The sequence below is a fragment of the Gigantopelta aegis genome, chromosome 4, assembly GCF_016097555.1.
Source record: "Gigantopelta aegis isolate Gae_Host chromosome 4, Gae_host_genome, whole genome shotgun sequence".
Classification (NCBI taxonomy): domain Eukaryota; kingdom Metazoa; phylum Mollusca; class Gastropoda; order Neomphalida; family Peltospiridae; genus Gigantopelta; species Gigantopelta aegis.
Genome location: NC_054702.1, coordinates 50,310,369 through 50,332,132, shown reverse-complemented (window position 1 = coordinate 50,332,132; position 21,764 = coordinate 50,310,369). Strand labels below are relative to the sequence as shown.

The following is a 21,764-nucleotide window of genomic DNA, read 5'->3' as shown; positions in this document are numbered from 1 at the left end:
TCATTACAGTCTATTTAATGTAAACCTGAAAACCGTACCGCCAAACAAGACATGATAAATTTGTTAAAAGTTGGGTTTTTTAGAAGAATTTTCATTCTGACCACATACAGATTAAACAGTGATAATATGCAACTCTAGTGATAGTATTACACATATATGGACTGACAGGTATGATTCTTTGTCAGTTACAATTGGTTTCAATCTGTATTTTGATTAAATATTTTGCAATGATTAAAGTTTTTAATCTATAAAAGATAACTTTGTGGCATTTATTATACCTGTTGTTTGTTAAAGTGATACTAAATACTGTTTTTGGGTTTGCAATTCAGAAAGTTTAGGTTTTTTAAAAGTTAAGACTACAAACCTGTAACACACTTAGATCACGTTTTTATCAAATGGAGTGAAAAAGCAGGTTTTATAAAAATAAATACCATGGGAATCCCTATGTCCCAATTGCTTGAAATAATTTTGAAAGTTAGTATTCTGATGTCACCGGTAGATGTCGCTCGAAGCACAACAATGCCTACGTCACGACAAATTTCACAGACTTGGGGTGTATTCGTTTCACCTCTCCTGGACATGTTCCAACTGTTCTGTCCTGGTTGTATCGCCTCTCCAGATATCGTAAGACATAGCAAAATTATTGGTTTTAAGGGTTTGTAACGTTTTGTATTGAGACACTTACTTGTCTGAACTTTATTGTTACTGAAAATGTTCACGAACTGTGAAGAAAAATCTCACAAATGAACAACAACAAATCGGATGTTGATTGCGCGAACCATGCACGAGAAAACAAACCGAACCAAAATGATAACGGTCACGTGATATACCAACTTCTGTGACATTGAAATGGAAATATCCCCTCTAAAAATAGATTGGACCTCGCTTGCTTAACGTTTTTTTCTTGACAGAACGTCTTGTGAAAAAATGCAAAAAATGCATTTCGTGGTTTTACAAAAATCAGGATTACCAAAAAGCAGTTCAGGTGAATGGAAATGTGTATTCTAAATAATAAAATGCAAGTAAAGTGCAATTTTATTTGTGAAAAATGGGGTTTAATAGCAAAAAACAACGCCGTAATGGTTAACAAATAGCCGTAACTAGGGTGTGTCCCTTTAATATAGATGAACCTGTATTACAAGGGATCTTTGAAACCATTATTGGAAAAAGAAAACACCTCATAATTCAGAGCAAACTACATGAGCTGTTCATTGCCAAATTAGCCAATTGCTAATTTTTATACAAAGTGGCTACACTTAGTCTTTGGCTAATAAAATATTCCAATATTTTAATAATTTTTTAAGGAAATATCTACATACATGTATCTGAAAATTGGCTAAAGCAACATTTGTTCTAGTGTGAGCCCTGCATGAGTGGCCTTCATATCTACCAATGAGATTAAACATTGTTTAATGTATCTAACAACTGAAAGTAAGTTATATGCTTTAAAATGAATTGTCAGAAACATGTGACTGGTGTCTAATAGGCATGAGTATAGTATTCTATTTCTTACATATTCTGAAAAACAAGGTTTTAAAATAAAACATCTTTTCTTTATTTATGCTGAATACTCCTGTACAATTATTGTACATCTAACTTGTACATTATTGGTAGACGGTTTTAGGTTAGTTTGACATGTAGATTTTCACCACGGAGCAGTCATTCTGATTTCTTTAAATTGATCTCTAACATAGCTATTGTGTTGGATATAGTCATCTGATAGCACAAGTCTCCAATAGTGTTATCCTGAATAGGTGTGTAAGAAAAAGTCCCTTTAACATACAAATATGTGATGACATTGTAAAGATGTAACCTGTATATAAAGGCCACCAGCAAACATTATGTAGAGTCCTGGTTGGGGTTTTTTATAAGATAGGTTTCACTGTAATATTTATACAATTACATTTTCGAAATTCACATGTATGCTGAGGGTATAACAATAGAAGTTTTGTGTAGAAAAAATATCACATTCACTTGACACATTAAACTTCTTGGTCCAAAGAAAAACAATCACAAATGAAAAGTTGAAAGTAATTTAACAATTTCAACCAACTTTGATGGCTAAGCAAACACAATATGACACTTCATAAAGTTTTCTTAAAATGTATTATTGTGTTTACTGGTATATCAGTTTATGAACATTCAAGAATGCTGTCCTGGATACCAACAGAGGCTGGTGACTAGTCAGTGCATGACACTTAGTCACTGAGCTGAGGGTTGGAGCTGGTACTGGGATTTGAAGGCAGCACCTACCAGCTTCAAACCTAATGACGTAACTGCTACACCATTGAGGCTGATGTTACAAAATCTATAATTATATACATAATACATATTAAAGGTGGATCTTCCTCTCTTCAACATTGTACAGAAACTGTTATAGAATCTAAATGTTTACACTTTATTTTGTGTTGGATTACTTGTAATATTAATTTATATGCACAGGAGCATATGCTAGTAAACGTTTAATGTCTACACTCAAGACTTAACTAAAATCTATTTGCACAGGCAAAACTGTATTATTAAAGGACTTGAGACTAGACTTAAAGTTTTATAACAACAGAGCCAGATGTCATTCTAATGCTTGTAGGATCCCAAAACAGTGTTGTGTTTTCAATTAACAGCATGCACTACATTGTAAACAGTCAAACCTTGCAAGTGGAATTGTATCAATATTGTGCTTTCTGCTGTATGTTAATTATCAAATATTAAATGGCACTATTTATGATGAGAAGATTAATAAATGTTTTAACTGTCACAGTCTTGAGGTGTCTATGTAATTTCTGCAACAGATGAACATGCACCTTTAAAATTCAAAATTCAAAATATCAGTGAAGATTTGCATATACAAATGTACATGTATGCAACACAAATGTGAAAGAAAATATGATAAAACCAGCCTAAAACATCTTAGTTTCCTATCATCCATATCACCGTAATAGCAGATGGCCAGATGGTTTGTATTATTATTACATCAAGTTTTGTTCAATCCACTGAACACATTCGCAACTGGATGTATGTTCTCTACAACTACTACTACTTGACATATCTGTTAATTCCTTGATTAAAAAGATTGCCCTGAGTTTGCTGTCACTGTAGCATGGTTCCAACTAACAGAGCCTTTTCTATTACTAAATTACATATTACAGTAAATGCATTTCCTTGTTTAAAATATCAGTGTTTGTACAATTATATTGAATATGTTGCTGGTTGTCTCAATGTTTGTAGTAGCCCAAACTGTATTTTCCCTTCCAATAATTTCAAATGTGTATATTAAGAAATAAAATGAAGTTTGAGCTGCTATAAACACTAGGCCAATCAAAAGCACATTAAACAGACAGACACTGATAGTTCAAGAAACAAAATGTATTAATTTAAATCTAATGTTAGTCATTAAAAAGGCTATTACTTGGAAACATCTTACAATGACAGCATTGACAGTCTTTAAAATAAAAAGATTCGTGCAAGAAATAAGCTCTCTACTACATGTGTCTATCATACTACTTTACTCAGCTGATTTAATAAACATAATCACTGTAATCTGTCACTTCATTACAGTGTAATTTACACTGACCCTAAACTTTCTACTACCATACCAGATAGGAACTGGCATTCACAGCCATGCATGAAATACCAGTAACCAGGGGCAGATCCAGAAAATTTGAAAAGCAGTTGCCACATTGAAGTTGGTTTGAAAGGGGACCCTTTTTACAAGTTTGTTTTTTTACTTTGAGGCTTTTTATTATTATTTTTATCATGATTAGCTCAACAGCAAATAGTTTGTGAATCTACTGCAATATTTGTTTAAACCAAACAGAGTGGGGTGAGGGCACCCAGTGGGTATCCTGAATCTGTCATTGGCAACCTGTATTTATATACATTTGTAGCTGTCGCTAAAAATATTCAACAATATGGAAATAGGTATTCATTTCCTCAATAAATAGAGATCATAGTGATTGTCTGATTTATGTGGATTACAGTAAACAAGATAAGTGAAAGGATGAATTAAATTTATAGTGGTCATGCTCATTCACATTAGTCACAACACAGATTCTCTTTTCACAGTCATGTTATGTGCATCATTGCCAAATGTGACTCTCTTTTTTTTCATCAATGGCGATGACATTATAGACTCATCATTGAAATCAAAAGAACGTGTGTAGTTTGGTGTATCCAGTGAGCCTGTGGGCACGGACTGAATACGACTGCTTCCAAACCCTGTCGTTACGTCACTGTTGCTCTTGCAAAACCGCTTCGGCAGTGGAATGTCAGTGTGATTGTCTGCACCTTCAACTCTAGCCTGTCTTTTTAAACAGGGGCTCAGTTTTATGGTTGAATGACCCATCTTCTTTTCACTGACTTGAGGCACTTTCTGGGCCCCAACATCCAGCTTGATGCATGTGTCGTATTTTGCACCTATTTTTTGCATTACAGTAGTCTTGTGTATGGCATGTTTAGCCTGGATTTGCGTTTGCTGCACGGGCATCTGCTGCTGGGTTGTTGCCAAGTCTTTCTCGCATCTGCTTTTCAAGTTATCACAGGAACCTAACATGGCAACAACACCCACTTCATTTTCCGAACAAAATATGCGATTAGAGAGTGAATCTTTTTCCGATGTATGACCCAGTCTGTTGTGTAGTAGCACTTGCGTTCTGTCACTGATGCCTGTCACGAGAATAGTGTCCTGCGATGGAATGGTGACCTTGAATGGAGACGAGTCGCTCGTTGAGCATGAGGTACCCGCAACTGTATCAAATTCGACCTTCTTCACCAAAATGCCCGGCTTAAAGGACACAGAATCTTGTTTCTCAATCAAAAAGTTGTTTCCGCCAATATCCATGCTCGAACATGAGCCAGATGATGTGGATGACGAAAAGCTTCCACTTTTCCCATTCTGTCGGATTTTGTCTCGCATTCCAGCCAGACTACAAACATTCTTCGTTGATAAAGAGTGATCTGCTTTATCAGATGATCCATGTTCATCTGTCAGGTCAACAGAAGTCTGGTCCACCGGACTGCACAGGACAATCAGCTCTGAAAACAGCAGTAGTTCTCATTAATATTATATGTAACATTTTTTGGGGGTGGTGGTGGGGTAAAGATAGCAAAATAATACATTTTAAAAGCAAAATTAGATCCAGATCCATTGGAAGAGTGCTGAGAGTGCACCGACCCAGCTACCTCTCCCGACACATCAAAGTGCCTCCCAAAACATTGATGAATATTATAGTAAATCAAGGATCACCCTGTACATTGCCAAATTAGCCAATTACTAATTTTTATATATGCATGGCTACAATATTTAATCCTTGGCTAATAAAATATTCCTTAAATTAACCACATTTTAATTGTTTTCAAGGAAATACTATATTATATATATCTGAAAATTGGCTGAACAAAAATTCCTGCCAGAGTGAGTATTAGAGACAATCCTGATTTTTCAGTGATCGTTAAGAAGATGTCGACCAACACACTTTTTAATTATTGTAAAATTGTAATTACTGTATTAAATATATTTTTCTAAAAAACAATAGTAGTGGTTTTATATCAAGTGTTTTTGATCGTACTAGTGTTCATACTAGGTAAAATTTTATATGAACGTAGCAAATTATTGGGATACCAAATCCAGTTTAGGCTATTTATAAATATAAGGACAATCGGAAACACATTGAATATGATATTCAACAAAAGAATATATATTTAATATGTAATACTAGCCTTTACAAAATTTTATTAGTTGAAAACATTTTACAATGCAGCAAACTGAGGGGTATAGTCCCTTTAAAGCCACAATATTGACTATTTAACCGATTAGCACTAGGCCAGATTTAAGTTCCATGAAAATGCATTTTTGCCATGTTGCAACTCTGAAGTTGGATGCATATCCTTGACTGAAGAATAAATATCTTTCATAAATTCAGCCATTGTAAACTGCACCAAAAGCATCTAACATGTCCATTTATAGAGAAAACAGGCTTATTTAAAGCCATAGTTGGATTTGTGCCCTGCGGCGTTTTGGCTACCGAAATCCACTTCGGGCTACCAGATTATCAAAGTTCACCTAGACTGGCCATTTTCCCACCTATGTACCAATTTTGACTGAGGGCTACCAGATTTTATAAACTAGTAGCCTGGCAGGCTACCACTGGAAAGTTTTAAGGTCAAGGCCTGCATACAAATGAGGCTTTAAAGGTCTACCGGTAGTGTTCTGAACTGTCTCACCTCCCGAGCGATGTTCCACGCGAACTGTTTTGAGCCAGTCTGCAAACTTCTGAATATCTTTAACCAGAAGGCTTCGTAAAAGCTGAAGTACTTTGAGTTTTGCTGCCTGTAAACCTGTAAATAGATATCACCATTTTAATATAACAAACAACAGTCTATTATCTCCATACTAATGAATACTGCTAAATAAATACTAAATAAATGGGCCCACTAACAAGCTTGAAGGATCGATCCCAGACCGACCCTGCATCAGGCGAGCATTTTGCCACTGGGCTACATTCTGCCCCTTTTAACATGAATTACAACTAATAATTGTGAGTAGAATGATAGAAATACATGGTGATCATTTTGCCCGAATATCTCTATCTTTTCTGTCAGAATCTGAGGATTTGCTTTAATCTTGGTGGGGCAGGGCAGTTGTCCCCCCTCACCCCCGTCCTGTACGTTTATGAAACAACACATCAGCTATTGGGTGTCAAACAAAGTTATATGATGATCAACATTAATGTAAAATTTTAAAATGGTATAGACATCAATGAAAAAGTTACATAAATTTGTCAAAGACACAATGAAGCATATTAGTAAATTATTAGCATTAAATACCAAAAAATTAAATCTTTAAAAAGACACACATAATTTTGTTTAATAATAAACTCTATGGTCAGACTTAAAAGCATCTGGAGCTTTGGTAAACAAACCAATATTGAATCAAATTATCAAGACAAAAAAAAAGACAAAACAAAACAGATATAAAAGTACAATTTTTTTTATTTTAAAACATTATCACTGAGCTATGCTTGATACTGAATACATGTTAAGTGTGCTGTTTTCGCCACTCTCAAGGAAACCTATGAGAATGTTGTCATCTTTGCATCATAATGAATTAGCACCTGTCAGATAATTAGAAAATGACAGATATACTATGATTGGTGTATTCAAGTCTATGTTAGCTGCTATCCAATCTGTGGGGAAAAGTGTTTTCACAAACTTCAATTTATCTCCTTAGACAAATAAATGTTAATTAGTATTTTTCATAATGATTTTTTTTTTAAATGGTCATGTCCATCGTATTGTGGAATTGCCTTTCTTAACCATTTTAACCTGCATTAAAACTCCACCTGTGTCGAATAATAATAAATGTGAAATCAGCATTTTACTTAGTAAAGTTTTGGTTCAAATCTTATGGCATCACTACTGATTAATTAATCATCAGCTATTGTATGACTCGTATAGTTGTAAGAGAAAACATGCACATGTATACACGTACATGTATCATGGATTTTGATACATATTCAGGGCACAATATTTCACGTGAACCGCCGTTCTGTTCGCGTGTCGGTTACGCAAAATTAAACTTACGCGAACCGCAAATCGGTTACGTCGTGACCTGTAGACGTTCAGAAATTAAAACTTGCAGACTTCACGATTACAGTAAGTTTATTCATGCAGACACAGCTAGTATTCCAACAAATGTTTTAGACTGATTTTTAGATACTTGATGTAGTAGATGACAGTAGACAACGGTATATTGCAACGGTTGTAACTTGCGACCAAAGGCTCAGTATAGAGTCGAGGCAAAAGTTTTAAAGAAATGTGCACGGACCGCTAAGGCACTTAAATTATATGCTGCTATTCTATCTCTAAAGGAATATATGTAGACATAATATTGGATTGCCTATAATTTTACAAAGGTTGAAAACGGTTTTAACGTAAACAAAAATGAAATTTTTTCACAAATACTAACATCGCATAATGAGCTTTAAATAACAAACATTTGGAACATCACTGTAGTACTGAAGTGCCAGCAATAAAGTGAAAGTAGCATCGCCACCACAAAATATCAGTATCAAATTGTGATCTTTCTTTTTATGTTATTTTAAGATTTATTCATGCACCAATGAGTAGCCTGTTTTATAGTTCAGAGGAACTGGACATTTGTTGTTTGGGTTTTTGGTGGGCTTTTCTAATCTGCTGTATATTAAATTTTACATATCAGTGACACATGGTAGCCTAATTATTAGTCTAATCATGCACCAGGGAATGGGCATTTTTCCTCCAAATGTATCTATTTTGTTTCAGTACTGGGCTGATATTTAGTTCTTTTACAATAGTATTAACTTCCGCAAGCTGCACAGAGGTTCTAGAATACAGTGGCCCGATGCCCGAGGACAGTGGGTTTTAGATTCGGGCAACTAAAAATTACTTTTTGCGATCCCGATGGCAAGTGGTGAATACGATCGTACGAAAACAAAAGAAACATCTACAAGTCACTTCTTTCGATTTGCAAGCATTAAAGAAACTTTTATAAAACGTTTTGTTTTTTGTTGTATTTTGTTTTAACTTTATGTTTGAGCTAAAAATTGTGTATTTAAAATATAATTTCAACGTAACTTTGAGGTAACCGATCAGGTAATCCACAGATTACGCAAATATAATTCACGTAACCGAACAATTGGTTACCTAGGTAAAAACCACGTGAACAGACTTCCGGTTACCTCAGATTTTGAAATATTGTCCCCTGCATATTCTAGCCACATGTTGATGGGGCGGGGGGACAATGAGTTCGCAAACAGGAATCAATCCCCAGGTGCACAAAAACCTCTCCCTACTCAAGCAAATGTTTGACTCTCTATAAACTTCAGTCACCACAATCTAGACCGCCTCTGCTAAAATTATTCCTGCGCCACGCCTGATCCTATGACACAAGCACCTCAGGCGAGTGATCTACTAACCGGAAGCATGGAAGAAGTTGACGCACTCAACACATTTTAATTATGGTTATATCATGTCAGACATATGGTTACGGACCACACAGTTGATAGAGGAAACCTGTTGCCGCCATGCAGTGGGGATCAATTCTAGATACTTTACCACAGGGCTATATCTCACCTCTTCTACCGACTGAGCAATATTTCTAGGCAACTGAAAATTGATTAGCAACTATTGTTTAATGTTTTAAAATTGTGTAGTGATCTCTGAAACTAGCCTAGTAAATCATGTGATACTGAAAAAAATGTTCTCTTTGTTTGTTCCCAGTAGGTAACTGGCAAACAGACATTTTGCAACGTAAGTACATGTAGTAAGTCTATACATCTTACCAACAGATCGGTCATCACCCGTTTCTTCTTCGTGGTCACCGTCACGTGATTCTGTTTCATTAGATGACCCATCATCGTCAGCCACCGAGTTGGCTTGAGTCATCACTAAAGGAGGCGGCATAGTTGATGACTTCCCCGCGTTCAAAATGTCCTGACAGATCGTCTCGATTAATGGAATGTAAGAAGATCGAATTGAGTGATTCGTATAGTTCTCTTTCAGCCCAGCATGGATGCACATCCTCTGCATTATTTTGCTAAGTGTTGAATTACCGAGGGATGTGTTGTCATACCAGACATAGTCTGCATCACTGACGTTTCTCTTTGGTCTCTGCCAAAAGGCATCGGTCATTGGGTGAAGATGAGTCAAGTACTTTAGAAATGATAAAACAGGACACCTGGGATCACCTGTAACAAATAAAGTGTCATTAGTAGTTGTAGATAAAGAATTAAAAACATTTCTGCAAACACTTAATTTGCTGAATTGACTGGCAATGTTCAACATTTTTAACCGTACACACTATTTACTTTGTTAAATTATTTGTACTGAACTGCTAAATAATTTGCTATAATCATGGAAGAGGTTACAGTACACACATAATAAGAGAATGATATAACTGGTAGAGCTGTAACGATATGGGAGGTTGCGATATGATACGTATCCCGATACTTGGGTCGCAATACGATACGTATCCCGGTACTTTTCTTTTCAGATCAATCATCGATAATTAAACTGTTTAGTTCAAGTTTATGAAACATGATAACCTAATGCTCAGGAATTCCAGCAACTGAATGTCAAAACTATGTTTTCATTCCTCCACTGTGCATGTTTGTAAGTTTGTAAATGTTTGCTTCAACTTTTTTACCAAAGTTTATCAAAACATGAATGTATCATACAGTATCGTGATACACTGTTCTGAATTGATGTATCGTATCATGGCCCTCGTATCGCGATATGCCATGTCATTACAGCTCTAATAACTGGTAAAAAAATTACTTTATATTTATATTAAATTAATAAGAACATTGTTACATGCTCATTAGGGCAACTAACCTCGTCATATATATAAAAATATATATATACCCGTAGGTATAACCACTTCAAGGACAAATATGCCCATACATGTACATGTATATGTATATACTCTTTGGCCATTAATGTTATTTATACTGACATTAGCTCTTAAATACATGTATACAAGACTATGTTACATACATGTATATGTACAACAAGACATGTACTCGACAACCTTATCCGAAACCGGTTCACCTTGTGTTGGATTTCTTCCTGTCGCATTTTTGTACTAGGCTGAATATGTTCAATGTCATAAGTAAACTCCAAAATAATAAAATTAAAACTCTACGGCATCAAATTTAACAAAAGTGTACGGTATATATATATATATATATATATATATATATATATATATATATATATATATATATATATATATATATATATATATGTATATATATATGTATATATGTATATATATATGTATATATATATATATGTATATATATATATATATATATAAATATTATCTAGCATATCCAGTGTAATCAAAGTATGCAAATAATAGAATTACAGGGACGGCACAGTGTAAAAAGTAGTGGTACGGCTCGAGGTTGCCAGACTCTCTTTTCAAATTTACCTGTAAAGGACAAATTCAGAGACACAACAAATATAATCCACACAAAAAAAAGAAGCGGCCTTACAAATTGCTAATTTTACCTTTAATAACTATTTAATATCTTTTTCTTTATACATATGAAAACAAATACCAACACCAACAAATTTACATTAATTCCATCACGTGAACTAGAGAAAATTACAGGAAATATTTTCCCACACAATCTATTATGAATTTTTATAACTGATCATCACACAGGCATGTGATTCTTCCGCTAATTGGCAGAATTCCGGGTTTTTTTTCCATTTTTTCCTTTCATTCATTTTCCTTGCATTCTGCACTCAATTACGTGCCTTTGGCACGCATGTATCATTGTCAGCTTTTTTAGAAATGTTTCAATCACATCAATATATTCAAATTGTTCATTTTTAAAAATTATAATCAATGATTGACTAATCTGATCCATAGTACAGTCAAGTACTGTTATAATGAACCGGAAGGGATCATGAGTTACTTCGTTATAGCAGTAGTTTGCTGTACACATTTGCATAAGTTGGTTGTTAATGTATAGGGAGATAAAATGGGACTTTATGTTCAGTTCATTCTAATCATGTTCCTTTATAAGTGTACTTTACTGTATTACAAAAACACTAGAAAGAACAAATAGATTTAATTGTTTGGGTTTTTTTTAAAAGCAACAATCATTCACAATTTATTAGCAATTACCACTGAACATTTTAGAATTGCTTAGTGATCTCTGAAAGGGGCCGTTCAAATATTACGTAACGCTATTTTGGTAAAAATTAGACAACCACCCACCCCCTTGTAACACCCCGTAATCCTAGACCATACACCCTCCAAAATATTACGTAACACTCAGAGATACCCCCCACCCCTCAACACACTGACAAAGCAATGTGGCAATGTTTATTTATACCCATCATCCATGTGTACTACGATGACATCATTAAAATGACATATTGCTGTACGATGGGGGAAAAACCAGTTGTCAACGGCACACCTCTGCTTTTACCTGAATCCCAAGAATCTCCTTGGGAAAACATATAAATACAATATTAAAATGTCTGGTGTATTAAAGCATTTCAGCTTGATTTTTGGGGGTTTACATTTACCTCTAAAAACCTACATTATATAGTGTTGTCATGGCATGGCATGTTTAAGAGAAAACAAAATTGTGTTACGAAATGCTGTTCAATATACCCCCCACCCCTTGTAACGCCACATTAACACTTGGGACTTACACCCCCCCACTACCTAAGCGTTACATAATATTTGAATAGCCCCAAACTTTGTGATGTGATACAGGACAAAATGGTCTTTGACTATAGCTTGGTTTTAGTGCTAATGTTAACTGTTAAATTAATGTGATCTGGCAGTAACCAATCTAATAATTAGGGGATCTTTCAGGGGGCGGGGGGCGTGATGTAGCCTAGTGGTAAAGCACTCGCTTGATGTGTGGTCGGTGTGGGATCGATCTCTGTCAGTGGACTATTTCTCATTCTAGCCAGTGCAATACAACTGGTATATGACAGGACGTGGTATGTGCTATCCTATTTGTGGGATGGTGCATATAAAAGATCCCTCACTCTTCGCACCCTGATTTTAGCTTCATTGACAATTAATATAACATACATGTATCTTAACGTAATAGAACTTGAAATCCATATTTCGTAAAAGGTACCGGTACAAATTGGTAATGTATAAAACAAAAATTCAATAGCAATTTTGTATTGGAATTTTTCCAGCGTTCTTAAAATGGAAACGTCATGGTTTTTGTAAGGAGATGCAATGTGACTTAATTGGAATACTAACGTCATTCAAATTCAAAATTAGCTATATTAAAAAATGTTTACAATGCTTTGCCACATTAAACTAAAAACTGGTCTACCAACCTGTCAAAATTCTATAACGAGCAGATAAACATTGTTTACAGGTCGATATATTTTTTTCCCCATTAAATTCTGGACAAAATATTAAGTTTATGTTTTAAAAGAAGAAAGAAATAAAAAGTACCGTTTGTCAAATATATGATATAAAAAAATTACCGTCACATATATGTTATTTACTGTGTACGAAGCCATAACAAGGGTGCGAAAAGTGACTGTTGTCGACCTTAGTATTTGCGATAAAATCTACTGGTACATGTACTACTTTTAAATACAACCCTGGTAACAAAATTTAAGTTTATGTACAGTACCCTGTCAGCAACCCCACTTCCCCTCTTGTAAACTCATTGTATGTTCTGTCCTGTTTATGGGAAGGTGACAATAAAATGGACTTGCTGGGTACAGCACTAATTGGCAGGAATATAACTTATGCTCTAAATAGGAAAATATTGGGGGGGGGGGGGGGGTGTCCATCATTAAGTACACATTTTAAAATCATATAATACATACAAATATATAAAAAATTATGTACAGTCATCGATATAATATGATAACCAATTTTTAAAACTACATTGTAGTTGATTCTGAGAAGTCACAGCATATAGTTACATCGTTAAAATAAAATTTGAGCCATATTTATCTTGAGATATTGAAGTTGCATACAACCAAAGAAATACTATTTCTACTATAATGTACCCTAAGTTTATAATACCTGGTCGTTCAAACATTTCTACTATAATGTACCCTAAGTTTATAATACCTGGTCGTTCAAACATTTCTACTATAATGTACCCTAAGTTTATATAATACCTGGTCGTTCAAACATTTCTACTATAATGTACCCTAAGTTTATAATACCTGGTCGTTCAAACATTTCTACTATAATGTACCCTAAGTTTATAATACCTGGTCGTTCAAACATTTTCTCTCCAAGTTGTTTTCCTTTGACATCACCATAGCCTCCTTTTTCGTGTAAGTTAAATTTCGGGTCATACTTGAGCCAAACAAACTTGGTTCCAGACTCATCTGTGGTGATTTCAAAATCCGTTTTGGTCATGACACGCAAACATTCTTTACCCCTGTTCAGAATGTACAGATTTATATCGAAAAACACCTTATTCTGTAAGCACTCTGGGTTGTTTACATTCATTGCGTCACTCAAATAAAGTTGTTGCAAGTCATCCATTTCGATTCTAAGACGATGGCATTTCCTGGGTCCCATTCTGACTGCCATTTCGTAACTGGCATTGGCACTAAGGAACGTTCGATCCTTAATAATATCGAATCCTGCTTCTTTCAGGAAATATTTGTGAAGACCGGCGCGTATTTCGCGTAAACCGGGTGAGTTATCGTCAAGTTTGGCTCTGACTTTTCCGTAGAATTCACGAAGAATCTCTGCCAGCTGAGCCGGGGGCATACGCGTCAGCGAGGACATGGTGTGTCCCTTGGTCATCGAAAACAGGACAAGATGGTGAGTCGCAGACCCAACCAAAACGTCATTCTCGCCATCGAAACTGGTTTCGGAAAAATCTTCGGACGATCTACTGCTAAATGACCCAGATTTTTGCCGTGACTCCATTTTTTGTTCACATTTACTTGTCGCAGCTTGAGACATGTCGTGGGATAGCAATGACGTCAGTCGTAAATGAGTTAGCCTGACTGACGTAGCTGATATGATTACGAACGTATTGACCCTCCGAGTGCATCACGACGAAACAAGCGCTCTACAACTCGTCACGCACAAAATGTTATTTTAAAAACAACCGTTTCACAAAGTTGAAACCTAGCTGAGAGATGTCATTGCTCAGCACAGTGTATATAATGTATGTACTGTTAGAAATAGCAAACATTCTCGGCTACCTCCTATGAAAAATGGTTTGTTCCAAAGAAGATACGTAAGGTTTTCATCAATTCGTCACAGCCAGTGAGTCAGCGCGCGTCGACTTCCGTGAATAACAGTTTCACAAATAACAGTGTGACGTCAGAGCTACGCTACGCAAGCTGCTTTGGAATGGCCAAAGAAAGCTGATCAGGCATTCTTGACAGCGATCAGTGTTATTATTTCATATAACGGAACGATTGAGAAAAAAAAAAGTGAGAGAAAAAAACAAAAGAATATTACGAGCCCTAACAAATATAACTAATAACATTCCACATAATATTATGTCCATTGCGTAGGGTCCGTAGGCGCATAACATTATGATTAAGTTTGCGTAGGGGGAGGGGGTGGCGCTTGGAAATTGAGCAATGAGGTATCTAAAGAGCTCTATTAAACACTGTGAGAGAAGTATCCGCTCTTCACCATCTGAAATCCAAGAATCTTATGATAATCCTAGTCATAGGTATACTGGCTTCCATATTTGCGGGGGTGGGGTACGTGGAGGGGGCTGATAAAATGTCCCAATCTGGATAACAATGTTTATTCATATTTGCATTAGGCCTACTCCCAAACAGCTATATTTAGGGTTCCAAACACATTTTTACTTGTAACTAATCACTGGCGTAGGAAGCGCGGGGGGGGGGGGGGGGGGGAGGGGGCATGTGCCCCTAACGTTTCAGATATTTTGCTTTATAATATAGTGTAAAAGTGTGTAAATATAAAAGTGTGCCCCCCCCCCCCCCACACACACATACTTTTTGGCACCTTCCTACGCTACTGCTAATATTTCAACAAAATGCCAGAATGTCTCATTGTTTTTGCTCGAATGCGAAGGTTTTCTCCAGCACTGGTGTGTGTGTGTGTGGAAGGGGGAGGGTGATGCAGTTGACCGCCTCCCCCGACACCCCATCTTGTTTGCTTAAATGTGAGCCTAATACTATTTTTTGTGACGTAGCCTAGTAGTATGTCAGTAACAAAACATTCAGTTATTATAAGTAATGGAGGAATACCTTAGAGGACATTCATTCATTCATTCATTCATTCATTCATTCATTCATCATTTTGATACATTAGTTAATTATTGAGACAACCTGCCCATGGGCGTCGGAAGGTGGCAGCAACTGGGAGGGGGGGGGAGAGGGCGGGGGGCACTTATTAAATGCGAGTTCATATTGTGCATATTGTGCCTCCCCCCCCCCCCCAGTTTCAGAGTTAGGGGGCTAGTGCCCCTTCCCCTGTTTCCGACGCCTATGCTGCCTTGCAGTGGCGTAGGAAGGTGCCAAAAAGTGTGTGTGTGGGGGGGGGGGGGGGGGGGGACACTTTTATAATTACATATAAAGTGCCTTGTTACATGATCTAAACCAAATTTGTCAAGTCTGTAAATTTTGATTTGTTTAACAATATCACTAGAGCACATTGATGTATTAATCATCGGCTATTGAATGTCAAACATTTGGTAATTCTAACATAGTCTTAGAGAGGAAATCCGCTACATTTCCCCATTATTAGCAAGGGATCTTTCATATGCACCATCCTACAGATAGGATAGTACATACCACAGTTTGTGTGTGTGTGTGTATGTGTGTGTGTGCGCGCGCGCACGAATGTATGCATGCATGCAGGTATGTAAATTGCACTTTATCATGCTTTTGCGTTACTGGGGTTGGTTGTCATGTTTTATTATATGTGACAACCAACCCCCGACACCGTGTGGCAATCTGCCCCCACACCTCACATTCACAATAGGCCTAATTACTGTCCGTCTGCTTTTACATGTTTACACAATAGGAAACGAGCAGAAACGATCAGCTAAGACCCACCCAGAGAGGATATTGTGTAGACCTGCATTTTTGTATTCCTTATTATGTATGTAAGTAAAAACGTTTTGGTAAACGGGCTTCTTTTTATGAGTGTCATATCAATGTATCGCAAATATAGGGATCATATTATGACACGCTTCTCAAATTGGTCAACTACTAACAGCACAACTGACAGAGCAGATATCACTAAGAGCCTTTAAAATAGTGGCACAAGCATGGAACGTGGCACAGGTGATCTCATTGGGCAGTTTTTCAGTTTTCAATCAAGGAACAAATTGAAATTTCAATATGTTAACCATGTGTTATTTATTAATAGAGTTGTCTGATTTTATTCATCTCATTGCTGTTTCGTCTCTAAGACTACATGTCAGAATTACCAAATGTTTGGCATTCAATAGCCGATGATTAATAAATCAATGTGCTCTAGTGGTGTTGCTAAACAAAACAAACTTTTAAGTTATTTTGTTCCTCACGCAACATCTCAAGTAAATATTATTTTTTTCCAGGTCTACTGGCCCAGTAATAATATAGCCCTAGCTAGCACTTTTTTCCTCAAGGCCCGAAAAGAAAATTTAAGATGACCGCCACACATTAAGAAATTCATAATTTTTACCATAATTATAACGATATAACACACACACACACACACACACACACACACACACACACACACACACACACACAATAAAGTTCCATCATATACACTTCTAACTAAATTATTCTAGCCCATACCCTGTTGTTAACATACATTTTGATGCAGTTTTCACTTTTTAAAAGAGCTGGACGTACATATAGCCCAGTGGTAAAGCGGTCGCTTGATGTGCGGTCGGTTTGGGGTCGATCCCCATCGGTGGGCCCATTGGGCTATTTCTCGTTCCAGTTAGTGCACTACGACTGTAAAGGCCGTGGTATATGCTATCCTGTTTGTGGGATGGTGCATATAAAAGATCCCTTGCTACTAATGGAAACATGTAGTTGGTTTCCTCTCTAAGACTATATGCCATAATTACAAAATGATTGACATCCAATAGCCGATGGTTAATAAATCAATGTGCTCTAATGGTGTCGTTAAACAAAACAAACGTTTACTTTTAAAATGGCGCGCAGTGCAAGACGTCATAAGTGTACGAGACAGTGGGCGGGGAGAGGGGAGCAAAACCTCAAATTCGGGCAAAAATTATATAGATATTCGGGGAAAAAATGTGCTAACCTAAAACCTTTTTACCATGTATTTCCATCATTCTACCCTCAAAATTAGTTGTAATCCATGTAAAAATGCGTAGTGATTCGTTTGCAACACTGCATTTCAATCAATGAACAGCTATGAAAAATGATACTATATATTAACAACTGCCCTGCTGCCCATCTTGTAACAATAGCACAGCTCTGTTGGGACATGGATACAGCAAGAAATAGTTTGTTGAGTATTAAATAATAGCCTATGTGGCAAATCGTTATATCACTTATAATATAACTATACATTATTTTATTTTGTTTAATGTATATATTTAGTCGTTCATTATTCGTATCATTAGCTTTATTATTTCTGGGTCACCAGACTGTGTTTATATGTATATAATAATTATATGTATACATCATATGTAAAGACGGTAATAAAGCAGTTTGTATTGTATTGTATTGTATTGTATTGTATTGATGCTAAATGGAATTTTCATTTAATTCGGGTAAAAGCCAGCCTGTCCCTCCCCACCCCCACCACTCCGCTCGAAATGTGATATTTTCAATTTAAAAACAAAATGTAAAATTAAATTTTACTATGGCAGCAAACGTAGGACAGTCACTTTCTAAATTATACATATATCTCTAAAATATAATGCCACCTACTGTCCTGGGCAGAATATTAGATAGACGTGCTTGAACGTTTAGTTCACACAGGGCGACCAACGTAATAGGATTGCCCCCCCCCCCCCCCCTTCCCCCCGAAAGAAACATACTTGAGCTGGAAGGTTCTGAACGAGAGGTGTTTTGACATTCATTCATTTCATTTTAACTTATTTTCGTGCTTATATCCAATTAAGGTTCAAACACGCTGTCCTGGGCACACACCTCAACTATCTGGGCTGTCTGTCCAGGACAGTGGGTTAGTTGTTAATAGCAAGCGGTTAGTGAATGAATGAATATTTAACAACAAAATATATCGGCTATTTGGTGTCACACGATGGTAAATAGGGCCTACAAAAGTTAATTGATGATGCACATCAATACAATAAAAATTATAAATTCAAATTTAAAAACACAATGTAAAGAGCTGTGCAAAAGTACAAGTATCACAGGTAAGTATGTTAAAATTTCAAATAAAAATCAGTATCTCGTAAAAAAACAAAACCCTTCAAAATAAATTCAGGGTGGAATAGAAATAATTCTATCACATTTTGTCTACCAAATATATCTTCCCTTGTCGGTCCAAGATGATTAGGCCTACACTCCACCAGAATATGGTGAACCGTCGGTGTACACGGACAAAGCAGACTCTAACAACTAACTCTATACCAATATACACCCAGGAAGGTCAAAAACAAAACAAAAAAGTTTTATTTTGTTTTGTTTAAAGACACCACTAGAACACATTGATTTATTAATCACGCGGCTATTGGACGTCAAACATTTGGCAATTTCGACATATAATCTTAGGAAAGCCGCTACATTTTTCCATTAGTAGAAAGGTATCTTTTATATGCACCATCCCACAGACAGAATAGCACATACCACGACCTTTGGTATACTAGTCGTGGTGCACTGGATGGAGCTAGAAATAGCTCGATGGGCCCACCGACGGGCATCGATCCCAATAAAGAGAGAGAGAGAGAGAGAGAGAGAGAGAGAGAGAGAGAGAGAGAGAGAGAGAGAGAGAGAGAGAGAGAGCGAGCACTCTTCAGGTGGAGATAAAAGAGCATGTTCTCCTTAGAGCTGCCCCACGGGTGGTCTAGCAAATGCAATATACGTGCCAGATTTACCAAATGTTTGATATCCAATAGCCGGAGATTAATTAATCATTGTGCTCTAGTGTTGTCGTTAAACAAAAAAAATATCTTTTGGTCATGCATTGTACAGGTGTCGGGATTTAGTTCAGTCGATCGAGCGCTCGCATGAGCCTGAGGTGCTTACGTCGCACGATTGAACTACGTCGGTGAATCTATTCAACTGATTGGGGGTTTCTCGTTCCAACCACAACTGGTCAAAGGCTGTGGTATGTGCTTTTCTGTCTGTGGGAAAGTGCATATACAATTTACAATTTTATTTCTTTAGATATGAATAATACAAACAACATGGCACATTTTAAAACATAAGTAAGAATATTTAAATAAGAACATATATACAGTCATGTATGGATTTTAAGTGAATAATGTATATAATTTGTAGGGTTTAATTAATTAAACTATACTGCTTATACTGAGATCCCTTGCTGCTAATGAAAAATTGTAGCGGGTTTTCTCTGTTGACTACAAGTCAGAATTACCAAATATTTGACATCCAATAGTCGATGATTAATAAATATTTGTGCTCTAGTGATGTCATTAAACAAAACAAACTAAACTTGTTTTTGAATTGTACAGTTTCCACGGTGCTTCCAACAAACAGCGGAGGAAATTGTACTCAACAACAAATACTAATCGCAATGCAGTAGGATATCAGTCTAGTTTGATAAACAAATATGATATAAGTTTTCTCTCTATTAAAATTTTCCGTAAAAAGTTAAATTCGTAAGTTATTAAAATGTGTGATGAAGATAGCGAAGAAGATGATTATATGTCTGACAAAATTCTGCAGCAATGGTAAGACTATTAATGAAATGGGGAAGACGTTTTTTTTTTATAGACTTAAAGGTACACTTAAAGTTAAAGAATGAATGAATGAATGTTTAACGACACCCCAGCACAAAAATACACATCGGCTATTGGGTATCACAAATAAAACTATTCCGATTTCTCTGATTCAATGATTGTCACTCTTCCGAGTCTTCGGTCTCGCTACACATGTCATCTGCCATTGAAATCCATTCCATGTTAAGTTGCCCAGCTTCAAATGAAGATTACTAATACTAGGGCAATAGAACGGCTTCAACGGGTTCTCGTTGGCATTAATTTAACAACATACACTATTGGGAACATACATTTATTTTCACTCCAAAATTAAAAACATTTCTCAGCAAAATTTCTGTCACAATTTTTTTCTGTATTACCGCATCTGGCTGTAGCACCAGTCAGGGCATAAAATTTGGCACAAACTATTTTGTCGTTCATCTGTGGGATTATGCAAAACCAATATCAACAATATCAAACAAAAGCTGAAAACGTTGCTTGTGTGAGAAAGATACAACGCAGGTTTGAAAATTAGCAGTCACACATGGCAACCTTTATTAGCTAAGGGAGACTAAGGATTTTACAAAGGTAGTCTGTTGGGCAACCAGTGATTTTAGAGTCTGGCTAGTATAGTACCAGTTAAAAAAGAAACACACTGAAACTGAACCGAATATGACAAAACACACAGCATCTGTGCTGGCGCGAACTACAGCAGCAGAAGACATACTAGAAGATGCTCTATATTTTGACAGTGCCATGTGGTTTTGGGCCGGGTCTTTCTAAAAATAGAGCTCAAAATATATTGCAGACAGTGCATGCATTTTTAAAATCTGGAAGTCGTTGGCTTATTGGAATGGACTGGATATGTTTTGACAATTGTTATTCAATCATCAATGTTATTGTAAAAATTATTCATATTTAATTAGCTTATATTATTCTTGGACAAAATCAAATATTTGTTGTTTTAACACACACCAACATATATAAAAACAACAATGAAAATTTCCATTACTACAGGCATTCTTCCAAAGGTCAGTTAATTGATTTTTGTTGTTGGCATTGTTTTAAGTTTAAACTTAAAGGGACAGTCAACTCAAACAAGAGCCTTATGTGTTGGAAAGACGCATACCCGGACCACCAACACATACTGACATTTTAACAAATATGAAAAATGCGTAAATTTAGAGTGAATAAAAAACCTATGATTATTCCTGCTAACTGGGGCAGCCATTTTGTTCCGTTTTTGTGGCATCCGGTGGTATAGCTTGGGGTGAAGTGACTTCAGCTCCGTTCAACTCCTGTATGCACAGTGTAAACAAACGCTCTAATTTATGACACGGCGCTTCGCTTTCAGCAACTTGACTTGTAAAACAACATAATGACTTGATA

General features: G+C 36.2%; 2 protein-coding genes across 2 annotated transcripts in view; one reads left to right on the top strand and one right to left on the bottom strand.

Annotated features, from left to right (window-relative positions):
• Nucleotides 1-1,531: 1,531 nt before the first annotated feature.
• LOC121370668 lies at nucleotides 1,532-15,341 on the bottom strand. Its single transcript, XM_041496057.1, has 4 exons — nucleotides 13,762-15,341; nucleotides 9,318-9,722; nucleotides 6,220-6,333; nucleotides 1,532-5,031 (listed from the first exon to the last, which is right to left on the bottom strand). The coding sequence occupies exons 1-4, from the start codon at nucleotides 14,468-14,470 to the stop codon at nucleotides 4,037-4,039; spliced, it is 2,223 nt and encodes a 740-aa protein (XP_041351991.1). The 5' UTR covers nucleotides 14,471-15,341; the 3' UTR covers nucleotides 1,532-4,036.
• A 4,851-nt stretch (nucleotides 15,342-20,192) lies between these two features.
• The window catches only part of LOC121370667 (G patch domain-containing protein 11-like), a 32,506-nt gene continuing 30,934 nt past the window's right edge, over nucleotides 20,193-21,764 (top strand). The window contains exon 1 of the mRNA XM_041496056.1: nucleotides 20,193-20,348. Within this exon, the coding sequence (XP_041351990.1) occupies nucleotides 20,290-20,348 (59 nt within the window). The 5' untranslated portion in view covers nucleotides 20,193-20,289. The remainder of the gene's footprint in view (nucleotides 20,349-21,764) is intronic.